Source organism: Myotis yumanensis, unplaced genomic scaffold (genome assembly GCF_028538775.1).
Source record: "Myotis yumanensis isolate MYYU_CA2020_CCGP unplaced genomic scaffold, mMyoYum1.0.hap1 SCAF_2, whole genome shotgun sequence".
Taxonomy (NCBI): domain Eukaryota; kingdom Metazoa; phylum Chordata; class Mammalia; order Chiroptera; family Vespertilionidae; genus Myotis; species Myotis yumanensis.
Window position 1 is genome coordinate 102,767,493 of NW_027223753.1, and position 27,721 is coordinate 102,795,213.

A 27,721-nucleotide genomic window follows, 5' to 3' on the forward strand; every position below is an offset into this window, starting at 1 on the left:
AATTGGTCACGTCCCTCAAGAAAATAATGAAAAACATGTGAAAATTGAAAGAACTACACTTTCAGTCTTGAAATGGAAAACTATTTTGGGTCTTCAGGATAGAAAGAATAATTCCTTCCCAATTATGGTAGGTAATGATGAAAAAAGGTGACAGAAAAAGAGGGTTCTCAATTGAGATTAGACACTGTCTGTCACTCAGGCCTTTAGAAAAAGCACATAATCTGCAAAATACATATATATGATGATAGTCCCTTGGTGTTACCTTGGACCACAGCCACTTTGCCCTTTCCACATACAGTTCAGCAAGTCGTGATTCTCCAGCATTGAGCAGAGCATTGTAGGCTGTCTGGTGGTGACCAGCCTTTCTAGCTACTCTGGCACTCTGTAGCCAGCATTCTCCAACCATTTCATTGTAATCTTGTCTAAAGAAATGTGACAGAACAGGAGTAAAAGAGCATTTTTAAGTGTATTCAATGACAATTAAAATACCTATTTCTAACATGGAACATTCTTAATACACTATTTCAAAGAAATCAAAGATTTGCTAAAAAAAAATACTTTCAGTTTTCTTAAAGTACTCCATTTTTATCAATAAGTCTATGAAGACCTATTAATGACTCATATCTGTACCTCCCCCTGGTAAGTTTTTTTTTAACATTAAAAAAAAAGATATATTGCATGTACATGTAATTCTTAAGTTTCAACTATGTAGAGTAGCCCTGACAATTAAAAACAAAAAAATAGAGATTCAGAGAGAAAATTAGGAAAGCTAAATACCCCCAAGTAATATGCAAATACAAGACTAAATTCACAATAATTGACATTTTAAAACAAAGTGTGGAAAAACCTTTTGTTGAGGCTTAATAAAGCTCTCCGGAGAGCCAGAATGGGTTCCTTGGCTCTATAGGAATTCTGGGTCATTTCTAGTCGAGCTACCCAGTTTAGAGAATCTTCTTGAGAATTATCGCCTAGGGACTCATGGAAAAGTGGTTTGATGCTATGCTCCAACTCACACAACATGTGTAATCTAGAGACAAATAGAGGCAATGTTAAAATAATATAATCTTCATTCTTATTAATCTCATATAATGCATGTATATTAAATTAGCCATGAGAATCTAAAATGTGCAGTTTTCTTTGGAAGAACTTTACCCAATACATATTCTTAGTAAATATAAACAGTAACATCTTTTCATACTGGGTATAGTATGATGTTGATTTAAATATTTAGCCCAGCTTGATCCCCAGTGTGGGGCATTCAGGAGCCAGCCAATCAATGATTCTCTCTCATCACTGATGTTTCTATCTCTCTCTTCCTCTCCCTTCCTCTCTGAAATCAATATATACATATATACATATATATATATATATATATATTTTTTTTTTTTATTGTTCTTTCTTACCTCTATGTGTTTTATGTTTTATTGATGTTTGCAGAGAGGAAGGGAGAGGGATAGAAAGTTAGAAACATTGATGTGAGAGAAACATTGATCAGCTGTCTCCTGCATGCCCCGTATTGGGAATCGAGCCCATAACCAAGATATATGCCCTTGACCGGAATCAAACACAGGACCCTTCAGTCTGAGGGCCAACGCTCTATCCACTGAGCCAAACTGGTTAGGGCAATAAAGATATATTTTTAAAAATACTTTAAAAAATTTAGTGCTTACTATGATCCCCAAATTCTTATTAATTAACTTAGAGAATGATATATAAAACTAAATTCAAATGTATGAAAATAAAACTTTATCACCTTTATGAAGATAAAAGAAAATATGAATCCATTATATGTCAACATAAATATTTGCCCATAAGAGGACTTGGCATAGTAAATGCCAGCTAAAAATGAGAAATGATACAGTTGATTTTTTCCTAAGAGTAATGGAAGCACTCATACTTTCACAATAGCCTATGATTCAGTCAGTATTCAAGATACAACTACAGAACAGAAATAATTTTGGTGGTCCAATCTCTGGTTTCATTAAGCTGTTACCAAAGGGGCTTATAAAAAATATAGATTATTCTAACTAAAAAAAAAAAAAAAAGAAAAATTGCTTACTTATCTTTTTTTATTATAGTTCAATTAAAACATGTTTAATTATTTTCTTCAGATGAACTAACAGACCTAAAATGTTTTCCATCATTTCTTTCTTACCTCTATAAGTTAATATTCCTTTCTAGTAATGTAATGCCTACATTTTTGGGGGCGAAATGTCAAATGCCTTTCTAAATAAGAAGGGAAGGGGACCAATAAGTAGTGAAGACCAGTGTGTCAAGTACAGATGTCTAGATTACTTAGGTTAGTTGTATAAAAAATAAACTATGAATTACAACAGGACAAATATAAGATTTTTCTAGTTATTTTTTTAGAAGTCTCAAAATTGCCTTCCCAATTAATAGAATGTATGTTAAAATGTTTTTGAAAAACTACAAGATGGCTCTGGCCGGTGTTGCTCAGTTGGTTAGAGCACCATTCCATAAACCAAAAGGTCGGAGGTTTGATTCCTGGCCAGGACACATGCTTAGGTTTTGGATTCAAACCCTCGGCAGGGAAAGTGTGGGAAGCAACTGATTGATGTGTTGTTTTTTTTTCCTCTCTCTCCCTCCATGCCTCTGTCCCTCCCTCCCTTCCCCTCTCTAAAAAAGTCAATGACCATGTCTTTGGATGAAGATTAGAAAAAAAAAAAAAAATCCTATATAATAAAAGAGAAACATCCAAATTATCCATCCCTCTGCTACACTGAAGCCACGCTCGCCAGACAATCAGGAGCAAGCATGCAAATGAACCCAACTAAGATGGCGGTGACCACAGAGCTGGAGGAAGCAGGAGGCTTGGGTTGCCCGCGGCGATAGAGGAAGCCAAGCTTCCCGCATGCCCTGACCTGCCTTGGGCTATGCTCAAGGCTACAAAGTTTCAATTATAGAAGATAAATAAATCCCAGATACCTGCTTCCAGCCAGCCGTGGCCACAGAGCTGGAGCGAGCAGGTGGCTTGGGTTGCCCCCAACAATGGAGGAAGCCAAGCTTCCCGCCTGCCCTGGCTGGGCCAGGGGGGCGTGGCCAGCCTGAAAACGGCCATCAGCCCCTCACCCAGGCTAGGCAGGCACCCCAGCGGGAAACCCCCACCCTGAAGGGGCTGTGAGCAGCCTGAAAACGGCCCTCAGCAGCCTGAAAACAGCCCTCACCCAGGCTGGCCACACCCCCATGGGGTGAGGGTCCCGCTGGGGGGCTGGGCCAGCCTGCAAAAAGCCATCAGCCCCTCACCCAGGCTGGCCAGGCACCGCAGTGGGGACCCCCACCCTAAAAGGGGTGTGGCCAGCCTGAAAACGGCTCTCAGCCCCTCACCCAGGCTGGCCAGGCACCCCAACGGGACCCGCACCCTGACCCAGGACACCCTTCAGGGCAAACCAGCTGGCCCCCACCCATGCACCAGGCCTCTATCCTTTATAATGAAAGGGTAATATGCAAATTGACCTTAACAGCAGAACGACTGGGAATGACTGGTCACTGTGACACACACTCACCACCAGGGGGCAGACGCTCAATGCAGGAGCTGCCCCCTGGTGGTCAGTGCGCTCCCACAGGGGGAGCTCTGCTCAGCCACAAGCCAGGCTGCCAGCTGCCAGCACAGCAGTGGCGGCAGGAGCCTCTCCCACCTCCTCAGCAGCACTAAGGATGTCCGACTGCAGCTTAGGCCTGCTCCCCACTGGCAAGTGGACATCCCCTGAGGGCTCCCGGGCTGCCAGATAGATGTCTGACTGCCAGCTTAGGCCTGATCCCCTGGGGAGCGGGCCTTAGCCAGCAGGTGGACATCCCCTGAGGGGCCCAGACTGTGAGAGGGCACAGGCCAGGCTGTGGGACCCCCTCGAGTGCACAAATTTTTGTGCACTGGGCCTCTAGTAAATAAAAAGGGAAAAATATAGAGTGATTATGAGTTAAAGAATGAAAAAGCTATTTTGTTCAGCTATGCATGATAATAAACATAATATCAGTTATTTACTAATCAAAGCATTCTAAGCCTATCAGATGATACTTATAGACCAGGAATATAAAAATGGGAACTTTGAAATACCTGACAATATACTCATATCCTCGTTGGTAAGAGCCTCTTTCAAAGCTTGCAGCTGAAAGAGGTACAATTTGTTCGGCTCTCACTAGTTTCAATGTATCATAAAAAGCTGTGGAATCTCTTTTTTTGACTGATAATAATAGCTGCCCCAGTCTGACACTCCATGTGGTAGATTTCCCATCTGAAAAACAAATGAAGAGTTAAGGAATGAGAGCTGGGTCTATGAACAAGTTTTATTTCATTTGGTAAAATGGTCAGAAGAAATACTGAACCGATGATTTCATTTTGATAACTAAACAAAGCAATCACAAAACAAGTTGAGAGATTAATTATGACTATTGCTTAGACACTTAGTCTATTTATGGCATCTTAAAACAACTTATATTTTAAGAAGTAATTTTACCTGCTGCCAAATAATTTTCCACCAAATCCCACTGTGATAACTTCCAAGCTGCTTCCACTCTGTATGTGTTTAATTCGTCTGTCCATTCAGACCTATTAAAAGAAACCCATATTAAGCTTTAATTTATTTCAATGTAAAGTGGCATTTAAAAATTATTTTTATTAGTTTAGATACTCTATATACTGCATTTATTTATTGTTCTATTTATTGTATTTGCGCTGTATTGTATTTTGTATTTGGATAGACAATTATTTTGTATTTAGATACAAAATAATTGTCTATCCAAAAGAATCTCCCAAATTTTAATCTTCCCATTTTCTGAAAACATTTCTTCAATAATTACTTGTGATAGAGCCATTTAAAAATGCCATTCTCTGCCCTGGCCAATGTGGCTCAGCTGGCTAAGCATCGTCCCATGCACTGAAATATCACTGGTGCGATTCCCGGTCAAGGCACATGCCCGGTTGTGGGTTCAGTCCCCAGTTGGGGTGCATACAGGAGGCACCCAATCACTGTTTCTCTCTCTCCCTCTCCCTCTCAAATTAATAAAGCCATATTTTTAAAAATGCCATTTCGTGATGAATTGAGTCAAGCCATATAATAGAACAGAATTAGTGCCTGGATAATTACAAAATGTATTTGTAAGGTTAGCTCTGTGCTTCACTTGAACAAAGGGAAAGGAGGAATAAAAGCCAAATGAATATCCATGCATTCAGAGGTAATCAATTCCAATAACCTGGGATTATGAGTGAAATTTAAGATAAAATTATAGAGATGGTGCAATTGGTCAGGAGCAGGTGGGGAGTACATAGGACACCATATTAGGGCATAAGAAAGTGACAAATGATGTGTCAATGGCATAACAAAGGATATAAAAGTAGCTAACTAAAATATATACCTATTGTTTTTTAAAATATATTTTTATTGACTTCAGAGAAAAAGGCAGAGGGAGAGAGAGATAGAAACATCAATGATAAGAGAGAATCATTGATTGGCTGCCTCTTGCACGCCCCCTACTGGGGATCAAGCCCGCAAGCCAGGCATGTGCCCTGAGGAATCAAATGGTAACGTCCTAGTTCACAGGTCGATGCTCAACCACTGAGACACCTGGTTGGGCTATACCTATTTTTAAACTATATCAGTAACTTTAAAATGTGAGTTTGTAAAACCAGTATAATATAGGTACTTATTTTTTGTAAGTATTCTACTTAAGTGACACTAAGATAACTAGTGATATTTTAGATCATGACTATATAAAAGAAGCTAGACTTTTGCCATGTTTTTTCTTTATTAATCATATCATTTGAATACCTGCTACATGCTAGAGCCTGGGCAAGGCACAATTTTCCATTTAATTAACTAATAACAATGAAAGGCACACATATCCTCATATTATAAAAAAGGTGCCCTGGTCCCTGGTTGGTGTAACTCGGTAGGAGTGTTGTCCCCTGCACCAAAAGGTGGAGGCTTTGATTCCCAGTTGGCGTGCAGGTGGAAGGCAGCTGATCAATGTCCCTCTCCCTGCGCCCTCTCTCCCTTCTCCTCCCTCCCGACCTGTGTGGCTCAGTGGTTGAGCTTTGACCTATAAACTAGGAGGTTCAATTCCCAGTCAGGGCACATATCAAGGTTTCAGTCTCAATCTGTAGTAGGGGGCATGCAAGAGACAGCCATCATCACTGATGTTTCTATCACTCTCTCCCTTCCTCTCTGAAATCAATAAAAATATATTTTTTAAAAAGTCCTTTTTGTTCTTTCTGTAGTAAAAACACATGAAGAAATGTAACAAATAAATTAATTTCATTTTATTTCTAAAAATCCTATATAATAAAACCCTAATATGCAAATTGATAGAACAGCGGAATGACCGGTTGCTATGACACACACTGATCACCATGGGGGCAGCTCCTGCATTGAGCATCTGCATCCCAAGAGGGAGGCGACCAGCGGCAGCGATCAGGGGGCGGGGCCGGCCAGCGGGCAGTGCCAGGCCACCAGCCAAGGCAGGTGCCGTTGGGGGCCCCCTGATCACCCAACAGATAGATCGACCCTGATCACCGACCAGGCCTAGAGACCCTACCCTATATATTGGGAACAGTCTCCTAGATATAAAATTAAAACCTAGCCAGGCTACGCTAATACTGAAAAAACAGGATGAGGCAGCGGTGACATGCATGAACTCTGGCTTGCACATTTTGTAGTCAGCCCTGATTCTGACACTTATAACTGTGTGACAAAGCCAATTACTTAACTTCTATTTCAGTTTTTCCACCCATAAGATGGGGAAAATGGTACTACTGCCTTAGAAGGATAATGTTATGTACTACTTTTTATAATCAGGGCAAAAAAATATAGCTGCCCATATAACAGCAAGATGCCTTTCACCTGTATGAAAAGTATGGTCACTGGTGCATATGAAAGGACAGAACAGGGCTGATAACCGTGTTCCTAACTCCTCTTCAAGCAAAAGCCATAGAATGTATCAGTTGCTCAGCCAGCCCTTATCTCAGCCAATAGGAACGCAAGGAAACTAGCCCAAGGCCAAAAGTATGCTAGCCACCTCCTGTCTTTGTGTAACCAGACCCTAGCTGCACCCTACCCTTGCGTCATTAGCCCCTGGCCCTCACTCAGCCAACCGGAATCGGCCAAATCAGTGGTCCGAGTGAGCCCCCACCCCCTGACCCAAGCCCTATAAATTCTTTGTTCTTCCAAGACTCCGGGCTCTCTTGCTTCCTGTCACTCCACTGTGTCAGTGGGGGAGGCAGAGGGACCAAACTAGCTAGTTTGAATAAATGACTCTTTGCTTTTGCATCGGACTCGGCACCCTGGTGGTCTGTCTTTGGGGATTTTGAAATCTGAGCATAACATTTGGGGGCCCGTCCGGGATTCCCAAGACCCACTAGGGACCCCACTCCGGAGGGTCTGCTAACCGCGTTAAGTGTCTGTGTGTCGTATGTTCTGTTCTGTGCCAGCTCGCTTCTGTAATCTGTGCCTGATAAGATCTAAGTGGACGCACTGGCAGATCTCAGGCAGGAGGAGTCAGGGGACGCCTTGGCCCTCCGTCTGGAGGGGTGTAAAAACACCTCACGAGGGGAGTGGACTCCCCTCAAACCTCTGAACCTCTGGAACGTGGCGGGTCGCTCCCGCTGATTGGCAAACGGCCATCGTCCAGTTTTCTTCCGTGGGGGCGGAAGGCTGTTCTTAAGTGTCTTTGTCTGTCTGGTGTCTGTGTTCTTTTGTCTAATTTTGTGGACTCACTGGACGGACGTTATGGGACAGACTCAAACTACTCCTTTAAGCATTATGGTCATTTTAAAGTCAAGGGCTGGGCCAAACCTGCTTGCCAGCCTCAGGTGTGGTTTCCCAGAACTGCTGGGAACTTGGGACCTTGAAGCTTACTGAATTCAAATGATAAAAAACTTATGTCTTGCATTTTTGAGGTTTATTCTTAAAAATGTTACTGCTTAAGAAATGCTGAATATTTGACTTGCCAGCTAAAAGTTTAAGGTTCAAACTGAATTGGGAAAAATTGTATGTTGTGGTAGCTGAATGCCTTTGCTGAATGAATATCTGGTGAAAGAGCATAAATGTGGAGGAGGGAGCCTGCCCTCTCCGCTCCTTTGTGTGGCTTCACAACTTTGGTCAGGCAGGCATCTGAGTGAGGATCTGTGAAAATGGGTCACCCCCTCCCTTGTCTGTCTCTCGTCACCGATCATCATGAGGTCGGGACAAAGTAAACCTGCTGTTCTTAATTACATGTTAAAAAATTTTTGAAGAGGTACAATAGAGATTGTAGAATTGGAATGAATGCTGAAACATTGAGGAAGCATGAGTGGACAGCTGTTTGTTTGTGTGGGACTAGCCAATTTGCTGCCGAGAGGAGGCACTGGACGCAGTCTTAACTCCTCCGGTAGGTTCTCACCAAAACGTTGGTCGAGAATTCTGTTCTGGGACATGGGTGCCAGGAGTGCCCCCACGCCCGTCTGGGGAGTTGGGCATTGTTTTGTTTATCTGCTCAGCTCCAGTCTGGGCTAGTCTACTAAGAGAGTGTGAATACAAATGTTTTGTCTATTGGCTGCTCATTACTAGTCTGTGTAAAGTGAAAGTTACTTTGATTTATTTTGCATTTCTGTTAATTCATCTGGCTGAAGGTTTAGGCTGGACCCCGAAATAGTCTGCAACATCTCTTAGCAGCTGCGAGAATCATTTTTGTTCTCAGAGTCTTTTGCTCACTATTAAAGGGGAATCCGCCCACTTAGTTAATATAAATTTCTATCAGTTGCTCTCTCCTGGGTTGTAAATTCGCTGTATTAAATTGAAATTTTGAAGTTCTAGGATAGAGTTAAAAGCTGGCTAAATTCCAAGATTGCTTGTAAGAAAAGCAAGAGAGAAGTCTTTTCAAGTTAACTGTTTGCTTAGCAAATTAACAAAGTAGCAAATTTCAAAGAACTTGTTATTCATGGTTTTCTTTTCTCTTTAGTGGACAGCTCCGCAGGTCTCGGAGAGATTTACTGCCTGTGACTGTATTTTGTTTAACTTGCTGTTTTCAATTGGTCTTTCCCTTCCTCCCTCATCCTGATTCTGAAAGCATCTGTAACTGGATGTTACAGATGCACCCGTTATATTTCCAGGCCGACTCTGTGAGGAAAAGCAATCGGGCCTGGGCTGAGAGAAAGGGGGTGGGGGTGTTGGCAGTTAAGTTACTGGCTGCAGACCTAACAGGTCTTATCAATGAACTTTAAGGTCACAAGAAGTAACTGTAAACAATGTAGTCTTTCTCTGCCCTAGGTTATTCTTTTTAACCCTTCCAATGCTAAATTAGACCAATACCTGTTCTTAGTTTGATCACAAAAGGTCTAGATATATCTTAAGAGTAAAAATACATTTAAAATGTGTTAAAACCCGCAGCCACCCTGGTGATTTAGAACTGTTTGCCAGGCAGACTCAGCCCCTGAGAGCCAGGTCAAAGAAGGCGGGGCTGAGTGCCTGAGCTGCCCGCAAGGCTGAAGCCCCTGGTGGAGAAGAAGCGGCACGTGCGTGGATCAACGAGAGCCTACAGGAGCTGCAGCAGCTGCCGGCGGACACCGAGGTGCAGGCTAAGCTGGAGAATACCGAGGTGCTGGAGCTGACGGTGCCGAGCGTGCTGCGGGGCAGGGTTCGTGGGCAAGAGCAGCTGCAGGCAGAAGCCAGCAAGCGCTTCGCTGCAGGCTACATCCAGTGAACCCCCTGCTTGAGTCCATACCACTGTGAAAGGGCAGTGGCTTCCGAAATTTGCTGGAGGACACTCTGGCCGGCCCCAGGAGACCCTAGGTGGAGCAGCTGGCTCACAGGAGGGGCTGATATCCCCTTCAAGTGCACTCCCTTGAAAAAGGCCTGGTTGCTGCTCTGCCACAAAGGGAACTGGTAGAAAGGCAAGAAAGCAGGGCCCTAAAAGTTAACAAAAGGGCACTCTCCCTGGACCCAGGAGCCATCAGGACTTCGAAATTCTCCGAGAGGAGGAGTCTGACTCAGAGACTGGCCGAAACCTCGTTGGGTTAGAAGAACCAGAGGCTGCATATTGAACTTATAGATTGCAGTTTGCTGGGCAAAGGTCCAAGCCCAGTTATATAGGGGTTAAACTACCTGTGTACAATAAAACAACTTTCTCCTGTGCCAGAATATATTTTAAGAAAATTGAATGCATAATAGACCAGTGAGCTGGGACAAATGGAATAGGAAAACTGAGCAGAAATCCTATCTTCCCTAAACCAATAACACTTGGGAGTAAATGCTTTGCATTTGCCTCCCTAAACAAAGGTTAAATCGTTTATGTCAATCTGATTAGTGTCATTTTTTTGTCCACACCCAGGGACAAATGAAGTTAGCAACATGAATGATAAAATATATATTAAGGAATTTTAAAATTGCTCAAACCTCGCTGCCTTGGGTCCAGTTCTGCATGTGTAAAAAGAAACAGAGTAAAGTTTAATAGCAGGAGTAAAGAGGCAGGCAGGGCAGAAGCAGGCCAGAAGAAGCCGGCAAGGCCATCCAAACCACCCAGCCGCTATTGGCCAGAGCCGCCTGAGGCAGACCTCCTCGGACTGGCAGCAGCTGATACCAACTAGGACAGACTGGGCTTTTTCCAACTGGGCCCCCATGAGCCGATGGTCAAAATGAAGATCGGGGCCAGACTGTGAACTTTATGGTTGATACAGCTGCAGAGCACTCGGTAGTTACTCGGAAGGTACCTCCCCTCTCAGGGCAGGAAGTCACCATTATTGGAGCTACCAGTACCACAGCTGCAGACTATTCTGCCGCCCCTGCCAATGTCAGTTAGGCGGCCATCAGGTGGTTCATGAATCCCTATATTTACCAGTTGACCTGGTCCCTCTAATGGAAGCAGAAACCACTTTTGCCCCAGATGGCTCAGCACAGCCTTGCCTAGGTGAAGAGACCTCTCCAATGATCCTGTCCTTAGCAGTGCCGAGAGAGGAAGAATGGAGACTTTATACCCCCCAGCCAAAGGCCTCCACATCTGTTCTTGTCAGGCCCCCATCAGGGGACTGGGGCAGTGTTCCTGTTATCTGCCAAAATTCCCAAGACTGTAAAAGTACTTGTTCACTGAAAAGGTATAAATGTGAATGTTTATTTAATGTTTATATATCTAGTTAGATATAAGTATTTATAAATAAATAAAACCCCCGGTTAGTTTCCTGGTGTATTCTGGAGCAGCCTATTCAGTCTTGACAGAGCCAATGGGACCAGTAACATCTAAGAAAACACCGGTTCTAAGAGCCACCGGACAAACTGCCTTTTTTCCTTGGACATCAGAGAGGACTATAAAACTCAGAAAGAACACGGTAACTCATTCGTTTACGTGATCTCTTGCAGAAATTGCAAGCCACCCATGGGCTTGTTCGGGATGCCCTGCCGGGGCCGCCTCGGACTCTGTGCATTCTTTCCAGCCTGGGGACTCAATGTGGGTGAAAAAGTTCACGACCCCAGGACTCACCCCAACTTCAAAAGGACTATACCTGCAGAAAATTGTATAATAGACTCAGATGATGCCTGCATCTTCATAGACATGGCTTCAGAAAGACAAGGACGATTTTACCTTATATAGAAATGTCAAAGAGTGGACTTTAGTCACCTCCCCAAAATGTTTGTATAGCCCTGCCATATCTCATGTTTAGTAGCGGAGGATTTGGCTGCCTGAAGCGGCCATGATGCCAATATTATGTTTCATTGTATTGATATGTTATATTAACCTTTGATTCTCTTGCAGGTTTGAATGTATGTTGGCTATCCTGGAAGGGGACTGTGTGGGGTGAACCCCAAGAGTAGAGGGTGTCTAGCTGCCAAGAGGGCAGGTGCCCAACTGGGCAAAGAAGAATACCCATCAGGTTTTGGTCTCTACTAAGAGACAGCTAACAGTTGGCAGCCTATACTGTCAGGGGTGGTACAAATCTCAGCTGTAGAGAGCTGGGAAAAGCCTATTTGGAATAAAAGGTCTGAGGCATGGTTGTGCATTTTTAAAGGACATAAAAAGAAGGTTTAAAGGCTAATCTGAAAGTATAAAATTTAAAAAGGTTGTATATATAATAAGAAGGAGAAGAAAAACGTTGAAAGGACTAACAAGAAAAATCAGAAGATCTTAGAGCAGATCAGTATGTTTTTCTCCTTATATAATTCCTCTGAAATCTGGCAATGCTTAATAAGTCATGGCAATACATTTCTTTGCATGAAATCAATAAGACCGGTTTTTAATAGTAATTTTATTAACCGGAAACTTTGACTGGAATATCATGTTTTAAAGAAACCTGTCTGAGCTCTGAAGATTTGAAGCCAATAAGAGTGCCACAGGAAAAGCCTGGTATCCTGCTTGGGAGCCCTGAAGATGGCTGGCGCTGGAGCGTCAGGCCCATGCCCTACCATCACTGGCCGTTGGTAAGAGTAGAAGGGGAGCAATAAGGATGCCTCTGCATCCCTGAGGAACCCCCACTCACTCTGGGCGGCAACGGGTAGGAGGGCTACTGAGATGGGCTTAAATCCTAGAGCGTGGGCTCAGGTGGAGTTGCTACAGGTGAGGGATTCACCTAACGCAGCAGATACTTCAGGCAGGCCTGATGGCAGCTGAATGGCTTGGCTTCCTGGCCCTACGGGGCACCTTAAGATTCAATCATGAAATTCCAGCAAAGGTAATCAGTTACCATTCTTGTTGTGTTTATGCAAACATCAGGCCAAATTGAATACAGTAAATAAATTAATATTGATTTGGCTTTTTGATAGCCATAGAGGAATTTTAAGAAGAAAAACCCTATTTCAATAAAGGTTGTTAAAACTAAAATGGTTTCTTTCCCTTCCACCGGGCCATTTGTTATAGTTTGTCTCTGCCAGGTCACAAGCCCAGCTCCTTCTGTGCCCAGGACAGCAGGGAGCCTGACTGGAAGGTGACCTCTGACCAGACACACCTGCTGCAGATCACCCTCAAGAAGACAGTGGACCTCGGCGGACCCCTTATAATCCTCCTGATGCTGTTGACTTTCAGCCCTTGCATTATTAACAGACTAGTCCAATTTGTCAAGAAATGTATAAAAATAGTTCAGTTGATAGTTCAATCCGTCTCATGATTGAGCCGGAAGTTCCAAGACAAGGGGGGAATGAAAGGACAGAACAGGGCTGATAACCGTGTTCCTAACTCCTCTTCAAGCAAAAGCCATAGAATGTATCAGTTGCTCAGCCAGCCCTTATCTCAGCCAATAGGAACGCAAGGAAACTAGCCCAAGGCCAAAAGTATGCTAGCCACCTCCTGTCTTTGTGTAACCAGACCCTAGCTGCACCCTACCCTTGCGTCATTAGCCCCTGGCCCTCACTCAGCCAACCGGAATCGGCCAAATCAGTGGTCCGAGTGAGCCCCCACCCCCTGACCCAAGCCCTATAAATTCTTTGTTCTTCCAAGACTCCGGGCTCTCTTGCTTCCTGTCACTCCACTGTGTCAGTGGGGGAGGCAGAGGGACCAAACTAGCTAGTTTGAATAAATGACTCTTTGCTTTTGCATCGGACTCGGCTCCCTGGTGGTCTGTCTTTGGGGATTTTGAAATCTGGGCATAACACATACAGCGTCCTGGATTGCGAAAGGGACTTCCAGTTTAGGCCTGATCCCCAGGGGTCTATCAGCAATCAGACATCCCCCGAGGGTGCAGTCTGGGCTGAGGGAACCCCCCCCCCCCCCCATGCACAAATTTCATGCACCGGGCCCTCTAGTAAAAAATAACAGCATAAATATTGAATATTCTCTAATTTCTAAATATGAATACCACCATAAACAATCGAAAACAAGGAGGCCAAAAGAAATATAATAGAAATGTAATTTTCAAAACTATAATTTTTAATAACTTTACAAGTTTACCACTAGATGCCAGACAAACAAAATGTTAGAATAAAAATCTGAGGAGAATTAGAATGATTTACTATCCAGAGGGTGTGTGTATCAAGCATTATACCGAAAATGTACCAAATGACAATGAGGATCAGGCTGTAAAAACTTATCCTCATAAATGAGTACATTTAAAAGAATGATTGTGTAAGCCAAGCACAATAATGTTGGACATGTATTTGTTTAAATTGCAAGTATCACCCCCTTGAAGACACATATCCTCAATGACCATTTGCTCCAATGTGATACAGCATCATTCACTGAATATTGAGAGGTGCTATTTTACAGATCCCAAGAAAAGATGAGGAATCTAACTGTCCAGTGTTCATCATAAGGAAACTTGATACCATGGCTTGAGCCATGATAAATTTATAAATTTCTGCAACCCTTTTACTCATAAGGTCTCTCAACTAATCTAGAGAAACACTTCAATTAGTAAAACATATAACCTATCCTTTTCCTGCTTCTGCAAAATTTCCACCATCCTATATAATAAAGAGGCAATATGCAAATTAACCCTCACACCCTCACAAGAAGGCTGCCTACAACCAGGCTGGCAGGTGGGTTATTTAGGGATAACCAAACGACTGAACAAACAGGCTATGTAGAGCAACCAGGCCAGCAAGGGGCTTAGTGAGGGACGACCAAAAGACTGAACAAGCAGGCTGCATGGGGCAACCAGGCCGGCAGGAGGGGTTAGTGAGGGTCAACCAAACAACTGCACAGCAGGCTGCATGGGGCGACCAGGATAGTGGAAAGGCTGTGAGGGGCTACCAGGCTGGCGGGAGGGGCAGTTGAGGGCAACCAGGCCAGCAGGGGGGGCAGTTAAGGGCGACCAGCCGGCGGGGGGGGTGGGGGGGGCAGTTAGGGGCAACCAGGCTGGCAGGGGTGGGGGAGCAGCTAGGGGCAACCAGGCCAGTTGGGAGGGGGTAGTTGAGAGTGACCTTGTTGGCAGCGGGGGGTAGTTAGGAGTGACCAGGCCAGCAGGGGGGGCAGTTAGGAGCAATCAGGCCAGCACATAGAGGCAGTGAGGGATGATCAGGCCGGCAGGGGGCGGGGCAGTTAGGGGCAATCAGGCAGGCAGGCAGGTGAGCAATTAGGAGCCAGCAGTCCAGGATTGTAAGAGAGTTGTTTGGGCCTAAACTGGCAGTCGGACATCCCCCAAGGAATCCCAGATTGGAGAGAGTGCAGGCTGGATTGAGGAGACCCCTCTCCCCGTGCATGAATTTCGTGCACTGGGCCTCTAGTCATTTCATAAATTCTACTACTGGAAACCATGTGACCAACAGTAAGCTTCTCTGATCTTAGACACTTCAGAATAGTGGTATTTATAAATTACAGTTTGAAATGTATAGAATCTGTACTTAGTAAAAACAGTTTTGTGCTTTTTTGTTAACTAATATCTTATTCCTTTTGACCAGATCTCACTGCCCAGAAAAGCCAGTTGGGACTTGATAAACACATTAAAGAACAAGGCTTTCAGGTCTCAGAGTAGGGCAGCTTCAAGAGCTAGAAACTACAAACTAAACTGTGTGACCTTCACTTTGCCACACATAAGTGTTATTTTCTGTTTGGTATTATTTGGTTTCTTTAGGAAAGGAAGGTTGCTTTGCTTTTCATCAATCCTTTGGGGAAATCAACCCACAGTGTCGAGTGGTATTCCACATGCATTTCAGTCACAAAGGCACCCCCACCCTCCCCCTCCAACACAGACAATAACGGATGCTGATAACGCAGAAGAGCTCAGACACCGTTTGGAAGTGCCTAGATGAGCCTCACCAGAAGTAAGTGAATTCTGGAAGGTTTCTGTCTTAATGCAGCTCTAATTCAAGGATGACTCTTTGGACAGAAGATAAACTGTTAAGTGCTAGATCAATTTATGAGAAAGTGCTTATCTCCAATGCATGAAAACAAAAATATTTCATTACTTTAGTAATTATTATGTCAACTCAATTCATTGATTTAAAAACTCCCCATTAAGCTACAACAAAATAAAATAATTTTTAAAAATATATTACCTGTTAGCATGCACTCCATTCACCTGAGTGATTACAGTAGATAGCTGACCAAGACCTAACATGGACTTCACTACACCGTGATAATGAATGATCTAAAAATTTAAAATATTTAAAATAACAATTGTGACTTCAAATATATCTTGGGAACAAAAAACAGTTTAATATTTATTTTAAAAAATACTATTTACCTCATTGAGCTTATGCATCCTTAGCAGTCAACTTGCTTGGTATATGGCAGAGCCTCTTACCAATGTCATACAACATCTGAATTTTTTTAAAATGTAGACAACCTTAAAAACTCAAATTTCTTATTTTTTTCCAGATTTGGTCTAATTTTTGGTTCAGATCAAATATAAAAGTAAAAAGCACTCTTTACTATTTTATTTAAAGACTATTTGTCATATTGTAACAGAAAATGAAAATTCAAGGTCACAACATTATTAATGTAGATTTTTGGAATTAGTAACAAGAAAGTTAAATAGGATTATGCAATATTCTTTAAAGCTGAAAACAATGGATTGTGAAAAATAAAAACCCTGTACATTGAGACAGTGAACATGTCAAATATGACAAAATACTCTAAGATTAGAAAGAATTTAAGCCAAAATTATAAATCAACAATTCTCAACCCCTCTCCTCATATCCCCATGAATAATTGTAGTTCATTGTTTCTAAGGGACCACTTCAGAGTTTCAGATGTTGGCAGCAAACATGTGAAATCTGAAGAAGATCCTTAGACTAGAGAATCACTATTATTATTAAAAATTGGTGCATATCTTATACTTTTAATAGCAAACTAAAAATTATATAAATTTTAGAGTAATTTAATACACAGTTTAATATAAATATACTCTGTAATAATCTCATTTATTTGGGGGATATATAAGGTCATAGAAATTTGGATTAGAAAGGATCTTTGAGATCTAATGTAAGTCTCTACTTTTATCAATCTGAAAACTCAAGCTCAGAGATGATGAAATGGTTTCCAAACACACTGGGACACTGGTAGAGACAGTAGTGAACTAAGTTTTCCAGAGTTCCTTGTAGTGTTCTTTACATTGTGTTGCCTTTCATGCATCATCTTACCTGGTCTGGTTCTAGCTGAATGGCCCTGTCATAACAAGCAGTGGCATCCCTCAGTAAGCCGATGCTTTCATGCTCAAGGATCTGTTCTTTTAGAGACGGTTCTGCCTTTCGGATTGCACTGACTCCAGCTACTCCATCTGGTTCATGCATAGCAGCATACAATTTCTTTGTTCAACCATTGAAAACAATCAAATGAGAGGAAAAACACAACTGAAAATAATACTATCAAACCACCAGTTTACATGAAAAGCACCTAAGAGAATTTTTTTCTCAAAGCAGCAATATTACAATTTTATTCCCCAGCCTTTGTTACCGCAATACTCATTCCATTCCATTTAAATACACACCTACATTAGTAACTGTTATTGACAACAAGAGCTGTAAAGAACTTCAAGGGTCTGAACTCATTTTGAACCCAATTTCAAATAAATTCTGCTGAGTATAGTTTATGTGTTTTACTGCATTTTAAAACAAAAACATTTAAACAAGCACTTTAAAATGTTGGTATTTAGATACCTTCAAGAAACCCAAGACATCAAATCTGAGTTCCAAGGGTATATTCAGGTTAAAGATAAAAATCTATGGGGCAATTAGCACAAAGATGGCAGGGGAAAGAATGGCATGATTTAAGAAATGAATAGAGAGAGAGAAGAAAAGAGGGCAAGGGAAGAAGACTATTATATCTATAAAATAAAAGCCTAAGTGACCCTTACAGCAGAACGACCAGAATGACCAGTTGCTATGATGTACACTGAACACCAGGGGGAGCGCTGCTCAGCCAGAAGCTGGGCTCATGGCTGGAGAGCGCAGCTGGGGTGCACGACCCTCTCCCGCTTCTGCAGCAGCACTAAGGAGCAGTGAGCCGAGTGGTAAAGAGCAGCGAGCAGGCAGGCAGTAAGGACCAAGGAGTCCCAGACTGCGACAGGGCGCAGGCCGGGCTGAGAGACCCTCCCTCTCCCAGTGCAAGAATTTCGTGCACCAGGCCTCTAGTTTATAAATAAGGAAGAACTAGCAAATGAAACTGAGAACAGAAACCAAAGTAATCTGAAGAAACCTAGAGAATGTGGTATCCCAGGAGTTGTGGGAGAAAAGCAAATGTCTTATTTAAGAAAGGAGTGGTCAAATAATGTTGTGAGGTTAAGCAAATGAGGATTTGATTGGATTTGGTAACATAAGCTCACTGAATTTCTTAGCAAGAATAGTGTCAGCAGAATGTAGAAAGAAGACTTGTTGGACTGCGTAAAGACTGAATGGAAAGTAAGAAGTGAATACAGGGAAGATAGACGATTTTTTTTTTTAGATGATTCTTTTAAAAACTGACTGTGAAGGGAAATAGCATCTGAAGGAGTAGCTAAAATGAGGGAATTATAAAAAACTTAAATAGGAGATATCAGAGCACATCTATATACTTATATACTCTGGCTGAAAAATAAATTAATGATACTAGAGAAAGCAGAAATATTTGAAGGAGTGAAAGCCTTAAAAATTGAAACTATAAATAAAAGGATTGAATTTTGTCAGGGAATCCTTCCTTAGGAACAACAGAAGGGAAGGAAAAGAATATGGTGCAACAGCCAGTGTGCTTTCAGATTTGATAGATATTTGGTTTCTATTTTCCTAATGAACAATGAAGCAAGAACATCAGCTGAGAGTAAATGAGATGGAAGGTAAGAAATGAAGAGAAGGTTATCTTGAAGAGTGAGAAAGTGGGTTTACTAAAGAAACATTTACAAGTAGAAGAATTGGAGAGAGTATTAAAGAGTCCAGCTTATGGCTGAGATTATAAGTTAAAAACCAATTCTGTGATTGTGATATTTTTCTCCAGCAATGTTCAGCTGCTGACATGCAGATACTGGGAAGGCATTTGGGTGAATTTATTCAGGGTTGAAGTTTTACAAAATGAGTACAATACAGAAGGATTGGAGAAAGACAAGGGAGTTAAATATCCTTGTAAAGGGAATGATTTTAACAATGAACAAAAGACTCAAACTAGATAAGGAAGAAAACAACAGGAAGAGGGCTAATATTTATCTAGACTAAAAGCTACTAATTTTCCAGTTCTCTCACCACACTTTATTTTCTACTGAAAAAAGCCCACCAATTTTGACCTCTTATTTAAGTCCCATTGCATTAGTCCCACCTGCCCTTAGTTTCTTTTCTTTCCCACACAGTCATAACATTATCACCTAAACCACTTTTTCCACCAGCACTGCCATGGCTGATGCCTGTTACAACCAGTACATCCCCCTATCCACCCACTCCCAAATTCAGGCCCACGTTTCTCACAATAGTAATGGCCTGCTTGTCTTAAATTATAGCCCTTTAAAGTCCTTCCTCCATGACTGCCATAGGCATTTAGCTAAAATGCAATTCTGACTAAAGCACTTCCTGGTTCAAAGCCTCTACAATCGTCTATGATTTATCTATCCTCTGACATTCCATATAGGCACTCTTTCTCAAATCCATAGGGATGCACTGCCTGGAATGTCTTGCCTCCTCCTTGGACCTATCATTCATTCTTTCTTTAAGAGCCCTTAGATATCATCTTCAAGAAGCCCTTACTGAACCCTTTCTCAGCCACTCCCATCTTTCATCACACCCTACATAAAAGATGAGTTAAATGTCTTTCCTCAGGGCATATCTATGTCACTGTATACTTAAGATATTACACCAAATTGGTGTTTTTCTCTCTCCACTAATCTGTAAGCTTCTAAAGTACTTACAAATATCTAGTTCCTAGCACAGCATCTAAAACACTCCATAAAATGAACAATATTTCATTTCCTCATAAAAAGAGTAGCAATAAACATTATTAAATTCACAATATAAATTTCAAACCTGTAAAAATCCAAGATGCTCTTGAATATCTTGCTTCTTTTCTGTAATAAATGATTCAAAGTGCATTACAGCTCTTGTGTATGCTTTAGAGCGAAAAGAAGCTACTGCCAGAGTATCCTGAGGTATGAGGTCAAGAAAACGAGTTACACTCTGATAGTCTTCATGATCCACAGTAGATACTAGATTATAAAAAGATAATTAAATAATTAAAGACTTAGAAAATAAAATTTTAAAAGTGTTAATTTTAATTTTCTTATTTTAATTCAATATATTTCACTAACAAAATTATCAAAATGTATTAGGGTATCATATTTAGAATGCAACTATCAACAAGATGATTGCTAGAGAAACCAAGATGGAGGCATAGGTAAACACCGGAAATTGCTGCCTCACACAACAATTTCAAAAATACAACTAAAAGACAAAACGGACATCATCCAGAACCACAGGAAGGCTGGCTGAGTGGAAATTTTACAACTAGAAAGAAAGAGAAAAGCACACGGAGACTCAGAGGAGGTGCGGTGTGGAAGTAAAGTGCAGAGGTACAGAGGCGCACTCAGAAAGGGCTGGCAGCTGAGGACGCGGCTCACGTGGAAAGGGCTGGCAGCTGAGGACGTGGTGCACGTGGAAAGGGCTGGAAACTGAGGACGCGGTTGTCTTTTTCAATCGGAAGGGAGTCTCAAGCTCCTGACTGCTCTGAACTCCAGTTCCGGGGGAGTCTCTGGGGACCCAGACTCATACAGGAGAAACTGGACTCTCTGGCATCGGCTGGAACTTGAGGGCGGCTTTCTCTCAGAGGTACTTGCAGTGATTACAGGGACACTGAGAAGCGGGGCCTCTCAGGGTAGGACTGAGGAGCAGCCATAGCTGCTTGCTCTGCCCTGTTGATCCCCAGAGACCCCGCCCCACCCAAGCTGTGTCCAGAGGCTTTTGCATATGAATGCCCTGGCCCTTTCCAATCTGAAAATTACCTAACAAACTGCAGCTGGGTCAGAGAAACCCAGAACTTCCAAAAGAAGGCCCAAGGCCCCACAGCAGCTTGCATTGCTTCACAGCTGAGCTTCTGCTGGGTAGCCTCAGGCAGAGGCTAAATTAGCACCTCCTTAGAGATCCAAGAACCAGTGTACCCAGTGGTCAGAGTAGGACCATCCAGATTACAACTCCTCAGATCCATAAGGGACACACTCAGGGGGCAGACTCAGTGAGTAACAAAGCCCAACTGAAGCAAGTCTTGCCCCAGAAGGGTGTCTCCAGCACAGAAGTTCTCCCACCGTAGACACAGCTGATTCTCACAGCCAATTGGCCTGGAGGTCAATTCCTCCCAGTGATACCTACAACAATCAAGGCTTAACTACAAGAAGACTGTGCACAAAGCCCACAAAGGGGTGCACCAAGAGTGTCCACCTCAGGTAATTGGGGAGGCTGAGCCACTGGGCCCTATAGGACACCAAGCACAGAAAGCCACTCTATCAACACAGGAAAGCGTAAAAAATGCAGAGACAAAGAAACAGGTTACAAATGACAGAAATGGAGGAAAGCAAACTACTGGATATAGAGTTCAAAACCACACTTAGAGTGCGGCCTTGACTTACAAGTGTCCCGACTAACGAGTTTTTTGAGATACCAGCTGTCTCTCCCCGATTTTTTGCATTGAGTTGACAGAGTAATTTGAGTTAACCAGCTCCTTAACGAGCTCCTTAACGACCTCGGTCTCTGAATGAATTAAACTCGTAAGTCAAGGCCCCACTGTATAAGGTTTTTCAACAATTTTCTAGAAACCGCCGATAAATTTAGTAAGACCCTCAACATGTCTAGTGAGACCACCGATAAGTTTAGTGAGACCCTCAAGAAATCTACTGAGACCCTCAAGGTTATGAAAAAGGACCAACTAGAAATTAAGCATACACTGACTGAAATAAAGAATATTATACAGAGTTCGAACAGCAGACTAGAAGATCGCAAGAATCAAGTCAAAGATCTGAAATACGAAGAAGCAAAAAACACCCAACCGGAAAAACAAAATGAAAAAAGAATCCAAAAATATGAAGATAGTGTAAGGAGCCTCTGGGACAACTTCAAGCGTACCAACATCCCAACTATGGGGGTGCCAGAAGAAGAGAGAGAGCAAGATATTGAAAACCTATTTGAAGAAATAATGACAGAAAACTTCCCCTACCTGGTGAAAGAAATAGACTTACAGGTCCAGGAAGCCCAGAGAACCCCAAACAAAAGGAATCCAAAGAGGACCACACCAAGACACATCATAATTAAAATGCCAAGGGCAAAAGACAAAGAGAGAATCTTAAAAGCAGCAAGAGAAAGGCAGTCAGTTACCTACAAGGGAGTACCCATACGACTGTCAGCTGATTTCTCAACAGAAACTTTGCAAGCCAGAAGGGAGTGGCAAGAAATATTCAAAGTGATGAATACAACCAAGAGTACTTTACCCAGCAAAGCTATCATTCAGAATTGAAGGTCAGATAAAGAGCTTCACAGATAAGAAAAAGCTAAAGGAGTTCATCACCACCAAACCAGTATTATACAAAATGCTGAAAGGTATCCTTTAAGAAGAGGAAGAAGAAGAAAAAGGTAAAGATACAAATTATGAACAACAAATACACATCTATCAACAAGTGAATCTAAAAATCAAGTGAATAATCTGATGAACAGAATAAACTGGTGAATATAATAGAATCAGGGGCACAGAAAGGGAGTGGACTGACTATTTTCGGGTGGGAAAGGAGTGTCGGGGGTGCGGGAAGAGACTGGACAAAAATCGTACACCTATGGATGAGGACAGTGGGGAGGGGGGTAAGGGCAGAGGATGGGGTGGGAACCGGGTGGAGGGGAGCTATGGGTGGAAAAAAGAGGAACAACTGTAATAATCTGAACAATAAAGATTTAATTTAAAAAAAAAACAAGATGATTGCTCAGAGAATTTTTGCTTCAACTTCACCATTATTATTTACTTTACCTTGGATAGTCATTTAACTTATTTGAACTCCCATTTCCTCATAAATAAAAGGGAAGTATTATTATCTATCCTGCCTTCCTTACAATGTTGTGGTGAGGGTTAATTATAAAACTATATGAAATGTAGAAAAGATATAAATATGATACAAAAGATATAGAGATGAGTTATTTATTATTGATACCTCTAAAAACACTGATAAAGTATAGCTATTGGTAGAAAAAAGCAGAAATACTAACGTAACGTTTTTAATTTTAAAGTTCAGAATTCTTTGTTAACAATCTGGTGTGTTTTTTCTGTGTTGCCTGCCATAAATACATTATCAACTATTACAATGGAAACTAAATGTAAAGGTGCTTTTGAAGTAAAACCACAAATATTTAAAAGGGTACTTGTTTTCAGCAGTCTAAGAAAAGGCATAAATTGGAAGCTTCTAAATGAGGGCAGTACAATTTGTGAATTCTTTCTTTTTAATCTCTCTATTATTTATTTTTATTAATAATTCTTTTAAAAAAAATATATTTTATTGATTTTTTACAGAGAGGAATAGAGAGTTAGAAACATCGATGAGAGAGAAATATCGATTCAGCCAGCTCCTGCACAGCCTGCAACCAAGGTACATGCCCTTGACCGGAACCGAACCTGGGACCCTTCAGTCTGTAGGCCAACGCTCTATCCACTGAGCCAAACCGGTTAGGGCTTAAATAATTCTTTATTGTTGAAAGTATGTCACCTTTTCCCCCCATTCACCCCCCTCCCCTTGCCCCCTATTTTATGAATTCTTATTTATAAAATATTATTTATTTTTAAAATATTTTTATTTTTATTTCAGAGAGGAAGGGGGAGAGAGAAAGAGAGAGTGAGAGAAACATCAATGATGAGAGGGTCTTTGATTGGCTGCTTTCTGCACACCCCCTACTGGGAATTGAGCCCACAACTCAGGCATGTGCCCTTGACTGGAATCGAACCTGGGACCCTTTAGTCCACAGGCCGATGCTCTATCCACTGAGCCAAACTGGCTAGGGCATATTATTTTTAATAATGATTCATAATAGTATGTAGAAAACAGAAAACAGAAATAAATTTTTCCAAAATTTAAATAATCAAGATAGTAAATTTAAGAGAAATTATATTTAAAATAAGTCCCTTACTTTCATCAATATTTGTATATGATTTCAAATTATAAGAAATGCTAAGGGTATTATACTTTAGAAGCATTACAAATACTGTCCTTAAAATCTTTAATTTTCATTGCAATGTTAGTAAAAATGGTGATAACAGAGTTCGTACTTGGTTTAATAGCCCCATTTTCACATGTAGAAACAGAAAAAAACATTTAAGTGTTAAACTAATGTGAAATATATTAGCCATATTCCAGAGGGGGAAAAAAATTCTCCCAAACATATAATTATTGCCAGTTCAAAAAATTTTACAAAAATAAACTATTGTGCTTAACAGGAATGTATGCACTTCAATAGGTATAGGAACAAGAGAGAAATGCTCAGAAACTGGGAACTGTGTAAGTGAAGACCTCTTTAAGAGTTGTTAATCAATTTTTTTTTCAATTAGCCTCAAAGCCTGGGGGGAAAACATACATGGCTGAAATATACAGAAGCAGACAGATTACATACTTCATCTACTTGCAATAAGAATGGAAAAAAAAAGGTTCAAAGACATTAAGAGTATCCATTATATTAAGAGTATCCATTACTGTCTTAATAATGTAATTCTTCTCACCAACTGATCATATCAGAGAGGCAGGTGTCATTTTTAGCTCTAGTAGGATTCTCCTTTTAGTCACCTTACTAGGAATTGTAATATCACAGAAAAAAACTAGAACGATAGTAAGAACAGCAGGGTGTAGTGTAATAACATGTATTACGCACATCTGGAGAGTTGCTGGATACCAAAGAGTGCCAGAGACAGGAAAACAAAAAGGATAAAATGAATGAAATGAAGAAAAAGGCCATGAAATTAAAATCTCCTTTGAAATTGAAAACTTAAATGTGAAAAAGATTGCAAGGAGTACAGTAAAACCTTGATGTAAAGGACTAACTTGGGCAAGGGAGTGTGTCCGTTAAAGCTGAAAGTCCATCTACACTAATAAAAGAGAAACATGGTAATTAGCGTACGACCGCTACCCTTCCCATTGGCTAATCAGCATATCCTTATGCAAATTAACTGTCAGCCAAGATGGCGGCCGGCAGCCAGGCAGCTGGAAGCGAACATGAGGCTTGCTTGCTCCAGTGACTGCAGACTCCAATGTTCCCCGCCTGACTTGCCGGCCTCTGAGTTGCAACTCTAAGCAACTATGTACTATGTAGCAAATATAGAAGCTAAACAAAACCCCAGAAACCAGCTTTCAGCCTGCCGGGATCTCAGAGCTGAAGTTATACATTGTTTCGATTATAGAACGGCAAACAAACCAGATACGAAGCCTAAGAGCTAGAGCCAGAGCTTAAGCTGGCCCAGAATAAAATTAAAAAAAAGAGAAAAAAAGGAGCGGTTGGGAGCTTCAGTCAACAACTGCCAGCCTGAAAGCAGCCCTCAGCCCCTCACCCAGACTGGCCAGGCACCCCAGTGGGGACCCCCACCCTGAAGGGTGTGTGACCAGCTGCAAACAGCCATCATCCCCTCATTCAGGCTGGCCAGGAACCCCAGTGGGGACCCCCACCCTGATCCAGGACACCCTTCAGGGTAAACCAGCCGCCCCCCCAGGCCTCTATCCTATATAGTAAAAGGGTAATATGCCTCCCAGCACCGGGATCAGCGGAGCCTCGAGGCCTCCTGGCACCGGGATCAGCGTGACAGGGGGCAGCGCCCAAACCCCCTGATCGCCCTGCAGCTCTGTGTGTGACATGGGGCGGGGCCACAACCTCCCTATCCGCCCTGATCTGCTCATGACAGGGGGAGGCACCCCAACCCCCTGATGGGCCCTGCTCTGTGTGTGACAGGGTGTGGCGCCCCAACCCACCCCCCCAACGGGCCTTGCTCTGTGTGTGACGGGGTAGAGCCATAACCTCCCCATCGGCCCTGCCCTGAGTGTGACAGTGGCGGTGCCCCAACTCCCTGATCGGTCCTGCTCTGTGGGTGATAGAGGGCGGCACCCCAACCCCCTGATCTGCCCTGCTCTGTGTGTGACAGGGGGCGGTGCCCCAACTCCCCTATTGGCCCTACTCTGTGCGTGACAGGGGGGAGCTCCCCAACCCCGATTGGCCCTGCTCTGTGCGTGACAGGGGTTGGCGCCACAACCTCCCCATCGACCCTGCCTTGAGTGTGACAGGGGGCGGTGCCCCAACCCCCCAATCGGCCCCACCCTGAGCGTGACTGAGGGTGGCATTGCAACCTCCCCATCCGCCCTGCTCTGTGCATGACAGGGGGCGGCGCCCCAACTCTCCAATCAGCCCTGCTCTGAGCCCGACCAGGGGCTGCACCTAGGGATTTGGCCTGCCCTCTGCCACCCGGGAGCAGGCCTAAGCCAGCAGATCGTTATCTCCTGAGGGGTCCCAGACTGCAAGAGGGCACAGGCTGGGCTGAGGGACCCCCCTCCCCCCCCTCCGAGTGCACAAATTTTTGTGCACCGGGCCTCTAGTTATATAATACAGGTTTTCCGAATGCATATGTTAAAAAATTGACAAATTAGTTTACCAGTTTTTACTTATGTAGACACGTTGATGTAATTAAAATTAAGTATGTATAAAAAGTTTAATTTCACAGAAGAATTTTCTATATGTATTACTGTAATTTTAAATTTATACTGAATAGGTCTAGTAGATGCGCGCATTCACCAATCACCTTGAATAAACAAATGCACATGGCTGGTGTGTGGCTTAGTGCACTGGGAACATCAGCCTACAGGAGTTAAAACTGCAGCAGAAAAGTCAGGCCTGGTGACAGTAGAACCGATTACCACATGCAATGCAGGTGATCATGTGGTGATCATTCCCCGAACATTTACAGGGGTGACACTTGGATTTAAATATGTAGACTATAGTTGTAGATAGGTAATATTTATTTATGTCAGCTAAATTACTCAGTGTTTTTTCCAACATATGGCATATTTGTTAAAAATGACAGTGAATTAATAACAAAAAAAATAACCTGTTAATTTAATTATAAGCAAATCTTGGTTAAAAGCATTTAAAAATTAATAGGATGTTAATTTTCACTTATGACATATAGACCAGAAATCCTACCCATTAATAGAGGTCCACAGCACTCTCTTCGGCAGTACATATACTAAAATCGCGATGCACAGGATTGAGGCTTTACTGTATTTCACAAGTGTAAATGGACAAAGAACACTTCACAACATATATATGTATACGTATGTATATGCACACGTATATGTATACACATGCAAATACACTGAGGTGACATGCAGTAAATGAGTTAACAGTGAAGAGTAGGTTAATAACAATATTAACAAGGCACTTATTTCACACTTTACAGTTTATATATTTATCATCTTATTTATTTAGTTAGTTATTTATTTTAAATACATTTTATTGATTTTTTTACAGAGAGGAAGGAAGAGGGATAGAGAGTTAGAAACATCAATCAGCTGCCTCCTGTACACTCCCTACTGGGGATGTGCCCGCAACCAAGGTACATGCCCTTGACCGGAACAGAACTTGGGACCCTTGAGTCCGCAGGCCGACACTCTATCCACTGAGCCAAACCGGTTACGGCTCATCATCTTATTTAATCCTCAATCTACTAAGAGAGATAATATTAATTCTATTTTATATAAAGAAAAATTAGGTATGTGTCTTGCCCAAGGAAATGAGACTGAGAACTTAAAAGAGAGGTTTTCCAATTATAAATTCACTACAATTACTTAGTGAAAAGGCCAAGAAAAAAAAATACATAGGTTTTTTTAAAAGCTAATGCTTAAATTATAAAACTGATCCAGAAAGGAGCT

At 42.2% G+C, this 27,721-nt stretch overlaps 1 protein-coding gene across 1 annotated transcript in view; it reads right to left on the reverse strand.

Moving 5' to 3' along the window:
- The window catches only part of ATR (ATR serine/threonine kinase), a 213,597-nt gene that overhangs the window by 42,925 nt on the left and 142,951 nt on the right, over window positions 1-27,721 (reverse strand). The window contains exons 28-34 of the mRNA XM_070405904.1: window positions 19,827-20,005; window positions 16,989-17,153; window positions 15,903-15,994; window positions 4,473-4,564; window positions 4,073-4,250; window positions 848-1,027; window positions 263-422 (exon numbers count right to left, since the gene is read on the reverse strand). Coding sequence (XP_070262005.1) covers window positions 263-422; window positions 848-1,027; window positions 4,073-4,250; window positions 4,473-4,564; window positions 15,903-15,994; window positions 16,989-17,153; window positions 19,827-20,005 — 1,046 coding nt within the window. The remainder of the gene's footprint in view (window positions 1-262; window positions 423-847; window positions 1,028-4,072; window positions 4,251-4,472; window positions 4,565-15,902; window positions 15,995-16,988; window positions 17,154-19,826; window positions 20,006-27,721) is intronic.